The sequence below is a fragment of the Hylobates moloch genome, unplaced genomic scaffold, assembly GCF_009828535.3.
Source record: "Hylobates moloch isolate HMO894 unplaced genomic scaffold, HMol_V3 SCAFFOLD_1, whole genome shotgun sequence".
In the NCBI taxonomy this organism is placed as follows: Eukaryota; Metazoa; Chordata; class Mammalia; order Primates; family Hylobatidae; genus Hylobates; species Hylobates moloch.
In genome coordinates this window covers 161,353,845-161,372,965 of record NW_026652276.1, presented here as the reverse complement: position 1 = coordinate 161,372,965, position 19,121 = coordinate 161,353,845, and the positions used below count along the sequence as shown (strand labels likewise).

The following is a 19,121-nucleotide window of genomic DNA, read 5'->3' as shown; positions in this document are numbered from 1 at the left end:
ATACAGTTAACTCTTCAACAACAATGGGGGTTGGGGCATTGACCCTCATGCAGTTGAAAATTTGTTTATAACTTTTGGGTTCCCAAAAACTTAACCTACTAAGAGCCTACTGTTGCACAGAAGCCTTGTCGGTAACATAAAATAGTCGCTTAACATATTTTATATGTTTCATGTATTATATACTATATTCTTTAATAAAGTAAGCTAGAGAAAAAAAATGGTCATTAATAAAAGCATAAGGAAGAAAAAATATGTTGAGTGTTCATTAAGTGGAAGTGAATCATCATAAAGGTCTTCCTCCCCATTGTTCACTTTGAGTAGGCTGAGGAGGAGAAAAAAGAGGAGAGGTTGGTTTTGCTGTCTCAGGGTGGCAGAGGTGGAAGAAAATCTGTATGTAAGTCGATCCACAGAGGTCAAACCCATGTTGTTCAAGGGTCAACAGTATTTGAAAAAATACTGATAGTAATATATGAAAAAGAGTTAAAACCTCAATATGGAAAAAGCTCATGCATCAATAAGAGACAAAAGACACTGATGAGCAGCAACTCACAGTTGGCAAGAATACACCATTGTATGGGAAATATTATTAGTGTGCTAACCAATGATTAGCAGTCTGCCTCATCACAGATCATGTATGTCAACTTGATTCAGTGTAAGATAGAGGTCGTTTTAATTTTTACCTTATTAATCTTTATTTTTCTTATTTCTTTCCTGTTGTATAAATCATTAAGCATCAAAAGGCTTGTCTTACACTTTTTACTTAACAACCGTTAGTGGTAGTTAATTTTTGAGAACTCCTGCCAAGGACTTTTGAAAACAGGCTTTAAATTGTTAAGTGAGTTGTTGAACTTAGCATAATACTGTTGCCACGTTACTTAATAATCCAACAGACTTTCTTAAATAGTTGACAAGATGGAAATGGCAAATACTAGAAGGTAATTGTTACTATACAGAAAACAAACATCTTGTAAACATACAGAGCTATACAGTGGACTTACATGATATATTTAAGTTACGTGACTTCAACTATGCTGTTCCCATGAAATAGAAAAAGGAAAACAAAGTAAATAATGCAGAAGATTCTGCCATTCTACTGAACAAGTATATACATTATACAGGTATACCTTTATACTTACTTACATAAAGGGATTTGAAAGGATTATTTTGACTATGTAATTTTCATTTTACTTTCTTACTTCAGAACCTAAATTTCTGTATGTGCACCTGAATTTTTATTGTATTTGGAAGGTCAGAAATAACTCCATTCATTGAGTTTCGATTTTAATATTTACCATACTCTTTAGTTCTTGATTGCTTTGACCACAAATAATTTGATACCACCTTTATCTTATCTCATAGGCTACTGGATCAAGGTCAGTTCCTATGCCACTGTCAAGTATATCAGTGCCAAAATCATCTGTTTCACGTGTGCCCTGCAATGTAGAAGGAATAAGTCCTGAATTAGAAAAGGTATTCATTAAAGAAAATAATGGGAAGGAAGAAGTATCCAAGGTAAGGTTACATGGGATATTTGAATCCTTTTTTTCTTTGATATAACGAACTGTCTGAAAAGTACTTTCTTGGTAACAGCTTTGTTAAGATATAATTCACATACCATCCAGTTTACTCATTTAGTTTACAATTCAGTGGTTTTTAACAGATTCAGAGTAATACAACCATCACCACAATCAATTTTACAGCATTTTCATCACCCCAAAAAGAAACATTTTATCCTTTCACAGTAGTCTCTCATTTCCCTGTAATAGTCTTGGCCCTAGGCAGCCACTAATCTGTTTATGGATTTTTTGGTGGTGGTTGTAGATGTTTCATATCAATGGAATCATACAACGTGGCGTTTTTACCTGGATTTTTTTAACTTAGCATAGTGTTTTTAAGGTTCACCCATGTTTAGCCTATTATCAGTGACTTCCTTTTTATGGCCAAATATTAATCAGTTATATGGATTTTATTTATTCGGTCATCAATTAATGGAAATTTGGATTGTTTTACTTTTTGGCTATTGTGAATAATGCTTCTATAAACATCTGTGTACAAGTTTTTGTGTGAACATACTGTTTGCATTTCTCTTGGGTATATACCTAGGGTTGGAATTGCTAATATGGTAACTCTATGTTTAACTTTTTGAGGAACTGCCAGACTCTTTTCCAAAGTGTCTGCATTATTGTATATTCCTACCAATGTATAAGAATTCCAGTTTCTCTGCATCCTCACCAACACTTGTAATTATCTGTCCTTTTTTAATTAGAACAATCTTAGTGGATGTGAAGTGATATATCATTGTGGTGTTAATTTACATTTCCTAATGGCTGAAGATGTTAAGCATCTTTTCATGTGCTAGTGGTCTTTTTTTTTTTTTTTTTTTTTTTTTTTGTGATGGAGTCTCCTCACTCTTTCACCCAGGCTGGAGTGCAGTGGTGTGATCTCAGCTCACTGCAAGCTCCGCCTCCCAGGTTCACACCATTCTCCTGCCTCAGCCTCCCGAGTAGCTGGGACTACAGGTGCTCGCCACCACGCCTGGCTAATTTTTTTGTATTTTTAGTAGAGACGGGGTTTCACCATGTTAGCCAGGATGGTCTGGATCTCCTGACCTCGTGATCCTCCCACCTCGGCCTCCCAAAGTGCTGGGATTACAGGCGTGAGCCACTGCACCCAGCTTTTAGTGGTCATTTGTATATCCTCATTGGAGAAATGTTTATTTAGATCTTTTGCCCCATTTTAAAATTGGCGGTGAAATTGCTAGGTCATAGCATTTGTACATTTAAAATCTTGATGAATATTGCCAGAATTACCCTCCCAAAAGGTTGTACTATTTTACTCTCCTTCAACATTTCATGTTAAGTTTATAATTTTATATATATTACAACATCAAGGAACTCTTTGGACATCATGGCATCTCTGTTTACCATTGAACTCTTTTTTTTTTTTTTTTTTTTTTTTTGAGACAGGGTCTCGTTCTGTTGCCCAGGCTGGAGTGCAGTGGTACCATCTCGACTCACTGTAACCTCCTCCTCCCAGGTTCAAGTGATTCTCCCGCCTCAGCCTCCCGAGTAGCTGGGATTACAGGCACACACCACCATGCCCAGCTAATTTTTGTATTTTTAGTGGAGACAGGGTTTTACCCTGTTGACCAGGCTGGTCTGGAACTCCTCACCTCAAGTGATCTGCCCACCTCGGCCTCCCAACATGCTTGGATTACAGGCATGAGCCACTGTGCCCAGCCCATTAAACTGTTTTCCTTTATACATTAAGTAAAGTTTAAGAACAGTCATGTAAAGATGTAAACTTTTGGTCTAATTTTTAGAGGATGAGATAATTGACATATTTGCTGATTCCTTAAAAACATCCTTAAAAAGCAAAACTATACTAAAATAAAAAAGTTGGTAAAGTACTTCTGCTTTTAATAAGCCATACTTCAATTGTAGCCATATCAGAATTATTCCAGGATAACCTACAAACTTAGAAGATAATTTTTAGAAGTTTTAGATTTATGATTAAATGTACCTCAAAGTTTTAATTAAAATATCACCATGAACTGGCCAGTAGCCAAAAAAGGAAAATTGTCTGGTTAACTATGTTGATATTCCAACATAGTTAAGCAGACAATTTGTTCACTTTTTTTGTTTATAAAACAAACTGATAATTAAAAATATCTTTAGAGTAGAATAGTTATTGTTGTGAAGTTGGTATAGTTTTTGTTTAGCAGCATACTGTAGACAAATGAAGTTTTTAACTTTTAGGTTCAAGGGTACATGTGCAGGTTTCTTATATAGGTAAATTGTATGTCACTGGAATTTGGTGTACAGATTTCACCACCCAGGTAATAAGCATACTACCTGATAAGGTAGTTTTTCAATCCTCACCCTACTCCCATCTTCTGCCCTCAAGTAGGCCCTGATATCTGTTGTTCCCTTCTTTGTATCTATATGTACTCAATGTTTAGTTCCCATTTGTAAGTGAGAATATGTATAGTATTTGGTTTTTCTGTTCCTGTGTTAGTTTACTTAGGATAATGGCCTTTAGCACCATCCATGTTGCTGCAAAGGACATGGTCTTACTCTTTTTATGGCTGCATAGTATTCCATGGTATATATGTACCACATTTTCTTTATCCAGTCTACCACTGATGGGCATTTAGGTTGATTCCGTATGTTTGTTATTGTAAACAGTGCTGTCATGAACATATGCATGCATGTGTCTTTATGGTAGAGCAATTTATATTTCTTTGGGTATATACTCAATAATGGGATTGCTGAGTTGAATGGTAATTCTGCTTTGAGTTCTTTGAGAAATCACCACAGTGCTTTCCACAGTGGATAAACTTACTTACATTCCCACCAGCAGTGTATAAGCATTCCCTTTTCTCCACAAACTTGCCAACATCTGTTTTTTTGACTTTTTTGTTTTGTTTTGTTTTGTTTGGTAACGGAGTTCTCGCTCTGTTGCCCAGGTTGGAGTGCAATGGCACGATCTTGGCTTACTACAACTTCTGCCTCCCGGGTCCAAGAGACTCTCCTGCCTTAGCCTCCCAAATGGCTGGGACTGCAGGTGCACACTGCCATGCCTGACTAATTTTTTGTATTTTTTTTTTCTAGTAGAGACAGGATTTCACCATGTTTCCCAGACTGGTCTCCTGAACTCCCGAGCTCAGGCAATCCACCCGCCTCAGCCTCCCAAAGTGCTAGGATTACAGGTGTGAGCCACTGCGCCCAGCCTGTTTTTTGACTTTTTAATAGCCATTCTAACTGATGTGAGATGGTATCTCATTGTGGTTTTGACTTGCATTTTTGTAATGTGGAGCATTTTTTCATATGCTTGTTGGCCGTGTGTATATCTTTCTTTTGAAAAGTGTCTGTGCATATGATTTGCCTACCATTTTTTTTCTTTTTTTTTTTTTTTTTTTTTTTGAGACAGGGTCTTGCTCCATTGCCGAGGCTGCAGTGTAGCAGCACAGTCATGGCTTACTGTGGCCTCAATCCTTCAGGCCCAAATGATCCTTCCACCTCAGCCTCCTGAGTAGCTGGGACTACAGCCACGTCCCACCACAGCCAGCTGATTTTTTTTCAATTTTAGTACAGGCAAGGTCTTGCTAATTTGCCCAGGCCTGCCTCAAACTCCAAAGCTCAAGAATCCTCTTGCCTTGGCCTCCCAAAGTGCTGGGATTATAATTACAGGCATGAGCCATCATACCTGGCCATTTGCCCACTTTTTAATGGGATTCTTTGGTTTTTGCTTGTTCGTTTGTTTTCATTTCTTAGATTCTGGATATTAGACCTTTGTCAGATGCATAGTTTGCAAACATTTTCTCCTATTATGTAGGTTGTCTGTGTACTCTGTTGTTGAAACCTATTGTTGTGCAGAAGCTCTTTAGTTTAATTAGGACCCATTGGTCAATTTTTGTTTTTGTTGCAGTTGCTTTTGGCATCCTTATTATGAAATCTTTGCCAGGTCCTGTGTCCAGAATGGTAATTCCTAGGTTATCTTCCAGTGTTTTTATAGTTTCAGGTTTTATATTTAAGTCTTTGATCCATCTTGAGTTGATTTTGTATATGGTGTGAGGAAGGTATCCAGTTTCAGTCTTCTGCATATGGCTAGCCAATTATCCCAGCACCATTTATTGAATAGGGAGTCCTTTCCCCATTGCTTATTTTTCTCGACTTTGTCAAAGAACAGATGGTTATAGGTGTGCAGTATTATTTCTGGGCTCTCTTCTGTTCCATTGGTCTGTATGTCTGCTTTTGTACCAGTACCATGTTTTGCTTACTATGTCCTTGTATAGTATGAAGTCAGGTCATGTGATACCTCTAGCTGTGTTCTTCTTGCCTAGGACTACCTTGGCTATTCAAGCTCCTTTTTGGTTCTGTATGAATTTTAAAATAGATTTTTCTAATTCTGTGAGGAACATCATTGGAAGTTTGATGAGAACAGCATTGAATCTGGAAATTGCATTGGACAGTATGGCTTTTTATTTTTATTTTTTTGGAGACAGAGTCTTGCTGCTCTCTCGCCAGGCTGAATTGTGGTGGCATGATCTCGGCTCACTGCAACCTCCACCTCCCAGGTTCCAATGATTCCCCTGCCACAGCCTCCTGAGCAGCTGGCACTACAAGCGTATGCCACCATGCCCAGCTAATTTTTTTTTTTTATATTTTAGTAGAGACGGGGTTTCACTGTGTTGGCCAGGATGGTCTCGATCTCCTGACCGCGTGATCTGCCCACCTCGGCCCCCCCAAAGTGCTGGGATTACGAGTGTGAGCCACCGCACCTGGCCAGTATGGCCATTTTAACAATATTTATGCTTCCTATTCATGAGCATGGAATGTTTTTCTATCTGATACTGTCATTTCTAATTTCATTGAGCAGTGGTTTGTTAATTCTCATTCTAGAGCTCTTTCCCTTCCCTGGATAGCTGTATTCCTAGGTATTTGATTCTTTTTATGGCTATTGTGAATGAGATTGTGTTCTTTATTTGGCTCTCAGCTTCGATATTGTTAGTATATAGAAATACTACTGATTTTTGTATGTTTTGTTTCTTAAAACTTTGCTGAAGTTTTTTATCAGATCAAGGAGCTTTTGGGCAGAGACTATGGGATTTTCTAGGTATAGAATCATATTGTCTAAAACCAGGGATTGTGTGCCTTTACTCTTCCTGTTTGTGGCTTTTATTTCTTTCTCTTGCCTCATTGCTGTAGCCAGGACTTCCAGTACTATGTTGAACAGGAGTGGTGAGAGAGGGCATTCTTGTTTCATTACAGTTTTCAAGGGAATGCTTCCAGCTTTTGCCCATTCAGTATGACGTTGGCTGTGGGTTTTTCTTGGATGGCTCTTATTATCTTGAAGTATGTTCCTTCAGTGCCTAGTTTGTTGGAGGTTTTTAACATGAAGGGATGTTGGATTTTATTGAAAGCCATTTCTGCATCTATTAAGACAATTATGTGGTTTCCATTTTTAGCTCTATTTGATGAATCACATTTATTGATATGCATATGTTGAACCAACATTGCATCCCAGGGATAAAGTCTGCTTGGTCATGGTGGATTCACTTCTTGATCTGCTGCTGGATTTGGTTTGCTAGTATTTTGTTGAGGATTTTTGCATCTATTTTTATCAAGGATATTCACCTGAAGTTTTTGTTGTCATCGTCATGTCTCTGCCAAGTTTTAGTATCAGGATGATGTTGTCCTTATAGAGTTAGTTAAGAAGTCCCTCCCCTTCAATTTTTTTGAATAGTTTCAGTAGGAATGGTAGTAGCTCTTCTTTATACATCTGGTAGAATTTGGCTGTGGATCCATGTGGTTCAGGGCTCTTTCTGGTTGGTAGGCTTTTTATTACTGACTCAATTTCAGAACCATTATTGTTCTGTTCAGGGATTCTTTCTTCCTGATTCAGTCTTGGGAGTTTGTATGTTTCCAGGAATTTACCTGTTTTTTTCTATATTTTCTAGCTTGTATGCATAGAGGTGTTCATAGTAGTCTCTGAGGGTTTTTTAAATATTTCTGTTGAGTCAATGGTACTGTCCCCTTTGTCATTTCTGATTTTATTTGGATCTTTTTTTCTTTATTAGTCTAGCTAGCAGTCTCTCTCACTTATTCTTTCAAAGAATTAACACAGGGATTCGTTAATCTTTTTTATGGTTTTTTGCATCTCAGTTTCTTTCAGGTCAGCTCTGATTTTATTTTTGTTATTTCTTGTCTTCTGCTAGCTTTGGAGTTAGTTTGCTCTTGTTTCTCTAGTTCCTCTAGATGTGATGTTAGTTTGTTATCTGAGATCTGATTTTTATGTGGACCTTTACAGCTTGTAAATTTCCCTCTTAACACTGCTTTAGCTGTGTCCCATAGAATCTAGTATGTTGTATCTTTATTCCCATAGTTTCAAAGAATTTCTTGATTTCTGCCTTAATTTCATGGTTTACCCAAATGCCATTCAGGAGCAGGTTGTTTAATTTCCATGTAATTGTATGGTTTTCAGCAATTTTCTTAGTATTGATTTCAATTTTTATTGTATTGTGGTCCAAGAGTGTGGTTGGCATGATTTCAGTTTTTTTGAATTTGTAGAGGATTGTTTTATGTCCATTCGTGTGGTTGTTTTTATAGTATGTGCCATGTGGTAATGAGAAGAATGTATATTCTATTGTTTTGGGTTGAAGAGTTCTGTAGATGTCTATTCGGTTCATTTGGTCAAGTGTTGAGTTCAGGTCCTGAACATCTCCATTAATTTTGTATCTCAGTGATCTGGCTAATACTGGCAGTGGGGTGTTGAAGTCTCCCACTATTATTTTGTGGACATCTAAGTCTCTTTGTAGGTCTCTAAGAACTTGCTTTATGAATCTGGGTGCTCCTGTGTTGGGTGCGTATATATTTAGGATAGTTAGGTCTTCCTGTTGAATTGAATCCTTTACCATTATATACTGCCCTTCTTTGTCTTTTTTGATATTTGTTGGTATAAAGTCTGTTTTGTCTGAAATTAGAATAGCAATCTTGCTTTTTTTCAGTTTTCCATTTGGTTGGTAGATTTTTCTCCATCCCTTTATTTTGACCGCTTGGGTGTCTTTGCATATGAGCCTGGTCTCTTAAAGACGCCTACCATTTAGTCTTGCTTCTTTATGCAGCTTGCGAGTTTGTGCCTTTTAATTAGTACATTCAATCCATTTACATTCAAGGTTAATATTGATGTGTACTTGATCCTTCATTGTGTTGTTAGCTGGTTCCTGTGCAGACTTAATTGTGTAGTTGCTTTATAGTGTCACTGTTCTGTGTACTTAATTGTGTTTTCGTAGTGGCTGATAATGTACTTTCCTTTCCAGATTTAGCACTCCTTTCAGGACCTCTTGTAAGGCAGGTCTGGTAGTAATGAGTTATCTTACCATTTTCTTTTCTGAAAAGAATCTTATTTGTCCTGTGCTTATGTAGCTTAGTTTGACTAGATAGGCACTTCTCACTTGAAATAGGCTCCCAATGTCTTTTGGCCTGCAGGATTTCTGCTGAAAGGTCTGCTGTTGGCCTCATGGGGTTCCCTTTGTAGGTGACCTGCCTATTCTCTCTAGCTGCCTTTAACATTTTTTCTTTCAATCCAACCTTGGAGAATCTGATGATTATGTATCTTGGGAATGATCCTCTTGTGTAGTATTTTGCAGGGGTTCTCTGCATTTCCTGAATTGAATGTTGGCCTCTTTAGTAATGGTGGGGAAGTTTTTGTGGACAGTATCCTGAAATATGGTTTCTAAGTTGCTTGCTTTCTCCTCATCATTTTTAGGGATGCCAGTGCATCGTGGATTTAGTCTCTTTACATAGTATAATATTTCTCAGAGGCTTTTTTCATTCTTTTTTATTGTTTTTAAAAAAAAATTTGGCTAGGCATGGTGGCTCATGCCTATAATCCTAGCAATTTTGGGAGGCCAAGGCAGGTGGATCACCTGAGGTCAGAAGTTCAAGACCAATCTGGCCAACGTGGTGAAACCCCATCTCTACTAAAAATACAAAACATTAGCCAGACATGGTGGTGGGCACCTGTAATCCCAGCTACTCAGGAGGCCGAGGCAGGAGAATCTCTTGAACCCAGGAGGCGGGAGTTGCAGTGAGCCGAGATTGTGCCATTGCACTCCAGCCTGGCAACAAGAGCAAAACTCCGTCTCAAAAAAAAGAAAAAAAATTTTCATCTTAGTTCAGAGAACCAGTCTTCAAGCTGAGATTCTTTCCTCAGCTTGGTCTGTTCTGCATTAATATTTGGGATTGCATTATGAAAGTCTTGTAGTGTGTTTTTCAACTCTCTGATCAGTTTGGTTCCTTCTTACAATGGCCATTTCATCAATCAGCTCCTGTATTATTTTATGGTAATCATTAGATTCCTTGGATTGGGTTTTGGCTTTCTTCTGAATCTTGATGACCTTCATTTCTATATTCTGAATTCTGTCTTTCTGTCATTTCAGCCATTCCAACCTGTTTAAGAACCTTTGTTGGGGAACTAATGTGGTCAGTGGGAGGAAAGAAGACACTGTGGCTTTCTGAGTTGCCAGAGTTCTTGCACTGGTTCTTTCTCACCTGTGTGGGCTGATGTTCCTTCAACCATGGTATAATTTGTACAGTCGGTTGACTGTTCTGGATGTTTTTAGAGTCTGAGGCATTGTACAAGGTTTTTATTTGTAGCTGAGTTATTGTCCTTAGTTTCACAGGAGGGTTGATTAAGTATTTTCAGTATTGAGGTTTGCACTCTGATTGAAGTTGGATGGCTCTTAAGCGTGATGGCCAGTAGGTAAGCTCTTGCTCAGCCACGTGGCTCTTCTGTATTTCCTCACAATTGCAGCTGTGCTCCCTCTCAGTGCTCTGAAAGTGTGGGCTCCTCTCCCACTCAAGTGCTGGCTGCAGATCTCGGCTTGGTACTCCCAGGCTGCAGCTCTGGGGTGAGCTAAGGCTTTATGTTCTCTCCCAGCTTGGAGGCAGCAGGGGAAGGGACCTTGGCAGTGGCTATGGCAGAGGGCCTTTCCCTTGTCTCTGGGGTCCACCCCAGAGAAATAGCAGAACTGCTGCCAGTCGGTGTGATTGGCTTTGAGTAGGACAGCTGCGTTGTGGGCTCAAGCTGGGGGATCCTGGGGGGAGACAGACTGACCTCTTCTTAGGGCAGTGGCAGCTTGCTGGAAGTGTGGTTAAAGCACTCAGGGTCTTTACTCCTTTCCTAGTACAAGGGTAGCAAGGGCAGTACCACTGCAGTGGCAGTGGCAGAGGGGCTTTCGGTTGCCTCTGGGAGCTCCACTTCAGAAACACAGATCCGCTGCTACTGGGATGTTCAGCCAAGGCGTGGGGCAGCTGTGCTGCTGGCCTGAGCCGGGAGCCCCACCGGGTGAAAGGTGGAGTGCTGAGGGCTCACAGGGAGGACATGGGCTCCTCTCTGTATGGTGGGTATGTCATGCTAGCAGTGCAAGTAAAGCCCTCAGCCTCTCTGTTTCTTCTTCAGTCCAAGGGCAGCAGGGGCAGAACTCTAAATGAAGTTTTCATTTGCATAGTTTCAGATTTCAGCCTTCACTTGTTTGGTATAGAAAATATTGATACATTTTGAATCTCACCTGATTTTACATTCCTTCATTTCCCCTCTTGACAGTGTTTCTAAAATCTCTGAAATGACAATGATCAGAGTAAGAGCAGTAGACACAATAAATAGTGAAAATAAATTATAAATAAATTAACAGCATATTGGTTCTTTTCCCTAGCATGCAGTCCTGTGTGTTTAATAACAACAGATATTTTCAATTATATAACTGATTTTTAGAGAATTTTATAACTTGTTAACCTCACTTTGTTAGCACACAAATGAAGAATATGGAGTAAGATCTATTTTTACAGAAGCAGAGTAGTAAAGTAGAAAGAGTCCACTGCAGCAGAATCTGATGCCACTTGATTAGCTGTATCACTGAACTATAGGTTCCTCATTTGTGAAAACAAAACAATGGACCAGTGAGCTCTGAGGTACCCTCAAGACCAAAATGTGTGGCTCTGTGATGATGGTTTCCTTTCTTTCTTTCTTTTTGCTACTGAGAACAAAGTATTCAAACTATGGAAGATTATGAGTAGTGCTACTTAGTTGGATACTGAGTTAGTAGAATTTGATATCCAAATTCTTCTAATATTAGAATTCTTCTGAGTTACATTAATAAATTGAGTACTAATAGAATAAACCTCTTTATTAGAAATTTTGGATAATTTGCAAAGGAAATAGAAACTATGGTTCTGTTCATAGCCTCTAAAAATTAAAATAGGAAGGAATGAACAAACAGAAAAATCTGTACCTGTGAATATGAGGAATATGAGATTTCAATTTTTCTTACAAGCAAGTCAAAGTGATTTTTTTTTAGCTTTGTTAATTCGTTCAGCAAGTGTTTACTGAATATCTGCCATGTGCCAGGAGTAGTGCCAGGCACAGGACTCCTGCTGTCCTTGAAGAGTTTTGTGGGATGTGCTGACCTACAGGTACATACAGTGAGCTATGGAATTTTTAAGGCAAACAATTTGATTTAAAAGAAATGTTTAGTTCAATAAAGGTAACATACGCAGAAATTAGCTTAAGACAAAAGCTTGGTCTTTAGCCTTTGAAGAATAAATTGGGCAGTAGTGGTGGAATATGAAATCAAAGGAAATACTATGTGCTTTCTGTGTAGATGAATATATGAACCAGCATTTGGATGTTTAATGGTATTCCTCTTACAGCCGTTGGACATACCAGATGGTCGAAGAGCTCCACTCCCTGCTCATTACCGGAGCAGTAGTACTCGCAGCATTGACACTCAGACTCCTTCTGTCCAGGAGCGCAGCAGTAGCTGCAGCAGTCATTCACCCTGTGTCTCCCCTTTTTGTCCCCCGGAATCCCAGGATGGTAGCCCTTGCTCAACAGACGATTTGCTCTATGATCGTGATAAAGGTAAGAATGGAATTGTCCACTTAGAGGGTTTGTTATGGGGCCTTGCTCATTATACCTTGTCTTAGACCATTACATCTTTTTTTTTTCTTTTGTTGAATGGTGACATTGTCAAAGATTGGTTAATCTAGGTTTCTTTGTTCATTGGTTTCACATACCCCCTTTTTTGTAACTCTAACAAACATCTTCCATAAATGTGTCAGAGAAGCACAGCGCATGGTTCTAACAGCTAATAAAAGCCATAAAATGGAGTGTGTACAACTTCATATAATGCATAGGTCTTTTCCTTGGTATTGTCCAGAGCGGATGATGGTTATGGTAAAGTTAGCTTTACCATGGTAAAATCAAGCTTAATGTTAGATTTTATAATCAGATTGATTTGCGAGGAAACAATTTATAAAAATTCTGTTGGAAAAAGTGAGTGTATTTTTAACCAAGTTTATAAGCTCAGTGAGTACCTACAGGACATCAGGGATTATGTTATAGTATGTAGATAAATAATTAACTGTTGAGAACCTCTGGGATTCTTATTTCCTATCAAGCCCAACTATCTCTCCATGTTCTTCTATCCTTCTGTCTACCACTACTTGTCTACCAACATTCCCTGGGTTCTTTCTGTTTCTAGCCCCCTAAGACCTAGCTACAGAAGGCCATGTAGACTGCCCAGCTTCTTCCTTCCTAGCTGCTTACAAAGAAACACTGAACTTATGTTTATAACAAATTTACTGCTTATCACCATAGAGAAATAGGTCAATGGCAACAAAATTGTGAAACTATACAAAGTTAGACGGTTTATAAAATCTTGCAGGAGTTTTATGGTCCTTGTTCTGAATTGACCCCATCCCCTATGATTGATGTATTGTTGTATGTAAAATGCCCAGATCATAAGTGCTCAGCCAAATGAATTTTTACATATGTGTGTGCTCCTGAAACCACTACCTAGATCAAGTGTAGATACAGAAGATTTTTATTATCCCACAAGGCTCCCTTGCACCTCTTCCCAAATAGTATCCTTCCTCTCTCCACTTGAAAGTAACCACTTTGCTGACTTCCATCACTATAATTTAGTTTCCCCTGTTACTAGACTTCATAGAAATTGAATAATGTGGTATATATTCTTTGTGTCTGACTTCTTTTACTTATCATTATACCTAACTCTTCTAAGATGTTAAATGGAAGCTACTTTGGACTTTGTCCTCTGCTTTTATATGTGGGTAGATCTTAACAGTTCTCCCCTTTCTTGTTGACTCTTTCATTATTGAAGGCCTTGTGGACCCCCTTCCTTCATTAAGGATATATTGAATATAGTACCAGGTGTCTCTTGGCTTCACGTGGGAAGTCTCCATTTCTTAAAATGTCAGACTAGGAAATTTTCATTTCACTGAAGCATCCTGTGAGAATAAACACCTTTAATCACTTCCTCACAACCTTTTAATGTGGATGTTTCACAATAAAACATCTTGCTTCCAGTAGGAGTGTTTGTTTTGAAGGTAAATGGAAATGATAAATAATAGTAACTTGTTTTAGGTTGTGTAGGTGGTAAATGGAGAAACCAGTCTGTCTTGATTCCAAACTCATATTCTTTGTTATTAAGTACAGTTCAGGCTGGCCACTTTTGCTACTTAACACTTGTAACTGGGGTAAAAATGAAAAGTAGAAATAATGGTGGCAGTACAGCTAGACAATTAATTCTGGAGTTCTGTTTTCTTTAATACTGTGGATAATTGAGAGATCTGAACCAAAAAGTAAATGTATTGAGAAGATGTGTAGATGAGTTCCATTTTGGTTAACTGGTTGTGGGATTGCCTTCAGGGCCTCCCAGTGAATAGTGGTTTCTGTAGTTCACAGGTCTTCACTTACATCATAAGTTTCAAACATTGCATGTTCTTTAATATATTATAGCTCTTTTTCTTAAAGATGTATAATCAGTTTTATTATGAGAAGGTATAATCATGTCACTCTCCTGCCAGGGTCTTTTGCAGGAGACATTATAACATAGAAGTTAAGAGTAGCACTGGCTTTGGGACCATAGGAATGCATTTGAATCCTGTGAAGTTTTGGACATAAAACCTGCATTAATTCTCAAGGATTTAATGAATGGTAGCTGCTGCTATAAAAATAGTCACCTTTATTATCACCTGTTCGTTTCCCTAATCCTTTCAGGAAAAAATATCAGTTATTTAATACACAGCTTAGTCAAAACCTCCTTCCCTAGCCTAGTTTGTGTCAATTATCTAATAAGATGAATTCTGACCATTTCTTAGACAGATTAGACCTTTTCCTAAGTTTGCCTTTGTTGGTATATTTTCCTCTGTGCCCTTTTGTTCTTACATACCAGATATCTGCCTGCATAACACTAATTTCTTTATACTCATCCTCTTGTTTTTTAATATGTTTTTAAAATGAGAACATTGGTTCAGATCATCTCTAAAGCTAAGGTTTTTTCCTAATAGTTAAAAAATATTTCTTGGTAAAATAGGGTAATAATACCTTCCTCATATCATTGCGATTGCATGAGATACAGCAAAATGCTTAGCACAACTTATTGGCACATGGCAAACAATTAGTGGTGATGAATGTTGCTTAATAGTGATTTTTAAAAATCTCTTTAGAACTTCTTATAGAATGGGTTTCAGAATTATTTAAGACATTTCTCTGTTTTCTACAAGATCACCTCAGTTTGAGAATTAAAGCCCCATGGCATCAGTTTCATAATATCTACCATATTTAGCTGAGAGGCATTACTTTGTGATTAAGATCAAGTTGCTGTTACTACTCCCTGGAAAACTGTGTAGCCCTCTGTTATGCAATACAAGGTTTCTAGTTCTCAAACAAATCAAATACCATCTTTATAAAGAGAAAATTCAGATAGCACCTATCCCTTTTATATATGTAACTGTGCACACATAGGTATGTTAGAATTGGGAGTTGAGGTTTATGTATTTCAACTGAGGTTATACTTCTAGTTTATTTAAGGAACACTTGTTGAGCATTTATTGTATGTCAGATATTGTACTAGAGAGTGGAGAAATAGAGATGAATAAGATGTGATATCTGTCTTTAAGGAATTTAAAGTGTAGTAGGGAGTAATTAGGAATGTAAACAAATAATACACTATTATACAGTGATGTTTAGAGTACTAAAGTATAAAGGAGGGAATTGTCCAGAAATTTTACAATTTCTGCAGCTAATATATGTTATGTCATTCAAACTAGTTTCTGACTCATTTCTTCTTTATGTAAAGCCCAAACTCTGAGTTTTGCTATTTTTAAATATACTAATTATTTCTGTGATCCCGGCATTTTGGGAGGTCAAGGCAGGCAGCTCACTTGAGGTCAGGAGTTAAAGACCAGCCTGGCCAACATAGTGAAACCCTGTCTCTACTAAAAATACGAAAAGTTAGCCAGGTGTCGTGGCATGCAGCTGCAGTCTCAGCTAAATTAGGAGGCTGAAACAAGAGGATCACTTGAACTTGGGAGGTGGAGGTTGCAGCAAGCCGAGATCATGTCACTGCATTCCAGCCTGGGCAACAGAGCAAGACTCCATCTCAAAAAAAGATACTAATTCTTTCCTATAATGTATGTTTTCTACAATAAATCATAAATTGGTGCTTTATAAAAGACATAAAAGGAAGTTGTATAGCTTTCCTAGAGCTTTTCATCATTATGAAAACAGAACGAATTCTATAATTTTGAAGTCAGCTAGGATGGATTTGATTTGGAGTACCTACATATTCTGCAGTTGCTGTAGAGATTTGTTCTGTGGTAAATAGTTCAGACATCTGTAGGAGCGTGGATAGACATGGAGGGGAGAGGGATGCTGCAGTGAATAGCTGCCCTAATGAGGGATGTGCTGGTGAGCTGATTATTTTTCTAGTATTCATTTTATATACATATTCTTTTTCTGACTTTGCTAACATTATTTTTGTGTGTTCCTAACATCTATTTGCTATGAATTACGTATAATTTGAGACCTATAAAATAATTTTGTATTATCAGTGTGCATCGCACCTTGGTTTTTTTCTTTGCTTGTATGGATTGTAATGCCAGGACAAAAACACTCTGTCAAGAAAGTTTCAACTATTGAGAGACTTGTTTCAAGTGAATAGGTTTTTGGTGTTTTGTTTTGATTTTTTACTAGATTTTTCCAGTGACCTAAAGACTGAAGGCAACTTGGTCACACTGGTCACATGTGTAAAGTTTCCAGGCTAACTAATAGCCATAGGAACTACTGCTGCTCTTCTCTGTGTGGAGAATTCAGAGATCCAGAATAAGAGCACTCATCTTGACATCATCAGAATGTACCCTAAGAGGTAGCTTACATTCTTCCACATTATCATACCCAAAATAAAATGCAAGGAACAAAAATAGCCATTTATATAATACAGATGGCAGTGTCAGAATATTAGTTTCTTAAGCAGCTCTGCCAGCATTGCTTGATGGTAGCCAAACTGGTGCTGGGCAAGCCACAAAATGTAGACTTCAGTCAGCTACTTATCATTGATCTTTGGCACAGTTCACTTATGCAGTTGTTATAAAATTCTGCAATTTTGCAAGATATTGTGGAAACATTGATTTTTGTAATCATAAAATAAATGGAATCATTTTATTCAGGCCAACTACTGAGTAGAGTTGTATTCCAAGAGTCCCCAAATTGATTACTTGTAATTTAAGCTATATTTTCCTGAAGGAACAGTGTACACTATGTGGAGTTTCCCAAGCCAATGCATATAAGCCTATTTAACTCATTCTGTGATTTAACTCATAAATATTCGTATTGCTAAACTTTTAGTGTTAGGACTGAGCCTCCCTTGGTCTTAGGAGAAAAAAATCAAAAGTATTATTTTGTCTTTTCAGGGTCTAGGGTTGACCCTAGGCAGACTTTTGAAACAGACTGCTTTTGGCATCTTCCTATTCCTTTATACATATATTTTAACATACTTGTATTTATCTCTAGGGCTCTATTTCTTGACCTTTTTTTGACCTATGCCCTTACTATGCTTTAACCCTCTATTTTTTAGATAATCAGCCAAGATTTTATGGCACTTTTGGGGGTTTATATTGTAAAAGCAGATATGATGGGTATACTACTTAGAGCTACCACATCTTGAAAAATCACTGCTTTTGAACCTGGATGTGTTTATCAAAATATTCTCTTTATATGGTTCTAGGATGCTTATTATCCTAGAAGAACCTTTTGGTGGTAAAATTACAGCATATAAAGATATTATTCCAACAAAGGAGTTAGTCTATGGGTTAAAATTGATCTATTCTAGAATTATGTCCCTAAGGTCATTTTACCTGTCTTTCAAGAAAGCATCTTAAGATACATACATTCCAGTGTCTAACAGCACAAAATAAGTATCCAGTAAATGCTCTTGTCCCTTCTTTCTGAAAATGTTAACAATTGTACCAATGGCAGATACTGTGATAGCTGTCTATGAGTTATTATTCCTAATTCAAAACTACTTAAGTATACAACTCAGTTTTAGCCATTATTGCTCAGTTTAGAATATAAGCAAATCAAAAATTTTTAACATACCTGCATATATATTTCACTTAATCGTTTGTCTATTTACCATGATGTTAGCTCCAACAAGAGTAAATGACCATATTTTGGTCAGTGCTTTACTCTCAGTAAATAAACTAGTGCCTAGCATGGTGTAGTGCTTAATGGAGATTTTTTTTGAATATTAAGACCTTTGTTCATGATATGTCCATTTTTTAATGGATATATTTTTATAACTATGTTGAAAATGTGTTTTCTTTGAATTGTTAAATTTTATGTTAGGCTTTTAATGTTCATGAAGAGTGCGTGATACTCTTCATAAAAATAAAAACCAAGAATAATTAAAGTAATATTATGCTAAATTTAGTGATAGGCTTTTGGTGGGAAAGAGGCCATGAAGTTCAAATTTGCTGTTGAAATAAGGGGAAAGGAAGTAACTGCCAAAACTTCCCCTTCTTGCTGTTGGTCATGCTGGTAACCAGTAAACTCTGATAGTAACTGGGTGGAAAATAATAGGATGTCAACTAGGTTCAAGGAAAAGGGAATCTGTTGGATTTTTCCTCCCCCATTATCTTTTGTGTTCCTCTGAGAAGAAGTATCAACTTATAGGGGACCACTCCTTACACTAGCTGCTTGTGACACTGACAGAAGGCAGACCCAATGAAGCTCTTGCCTGAGCCATAAGCCTTTAATTAGAGACAGAATGTTAGATTGGAAGGAACTTGATCATCTAGTCACCTCCTCACATCTCTAATAAAGACACTGGAGTTGAGATAGATCCAAACTTAGTGAAACAGATAGCATAACAATAATGAACATTGACTCTGGGGCAGCCAGGTTGAAGCCCTGCTCTGCCACTTAATTTTGTGCCCTTGGACAAGCAACTCAATCTATCTGTATCTCCTCACCTATAAATGGGGGACAGCTGCCTCATAGAATTGCTATGATGATTAAATATGTTCAGGTGATTTTATTTTTATTATTTCCAATATTACCACAGTCCTATACTATAGGTAGGTGACATTGTCATTATTTAAAGGTCCCAGAATCTGAGGCTTAGAGAAATTAAGTAACCTAGCTAACTTCCATGGCATCTACATGCCAACAAAGATATTCTGTAGGAACCTGATTACATCTTGCTGCCTTTGCAGAAGGAATAGTCTTTATATGGGCATTCAGCTGTGAAAGGGCCC

General features: G+C 37.7%; 1 protein-coding gene across 2 annotated transcripts in view; it reads left to right on the top strand.

Annotated features, from left to right (window-relative positions):
- The window catches only part of GLCCI1 (glucocorticoid induced 1), a 128,123-nt gene that overhangs the window by 97,802 nt on the left and 11,200 nt on the right, over positions 1–19,121 (top strand). For both annotated transcript variants that reach the window (XM_032760680.2, XM_032760689.2), the window contains exons 5-6: positions 1,360–1,512; positions 12,213–12,423. In XM_032760680.2, the coding sequence (XP_032616571.1) occupies positions 1,360–1,512; positions 12,213–12,423 (364 nt within the window). The remainder of the gene's footprint in view (positions 1–1,359; positions 1,513–12,212; positions 12,424–19,121) is intronic.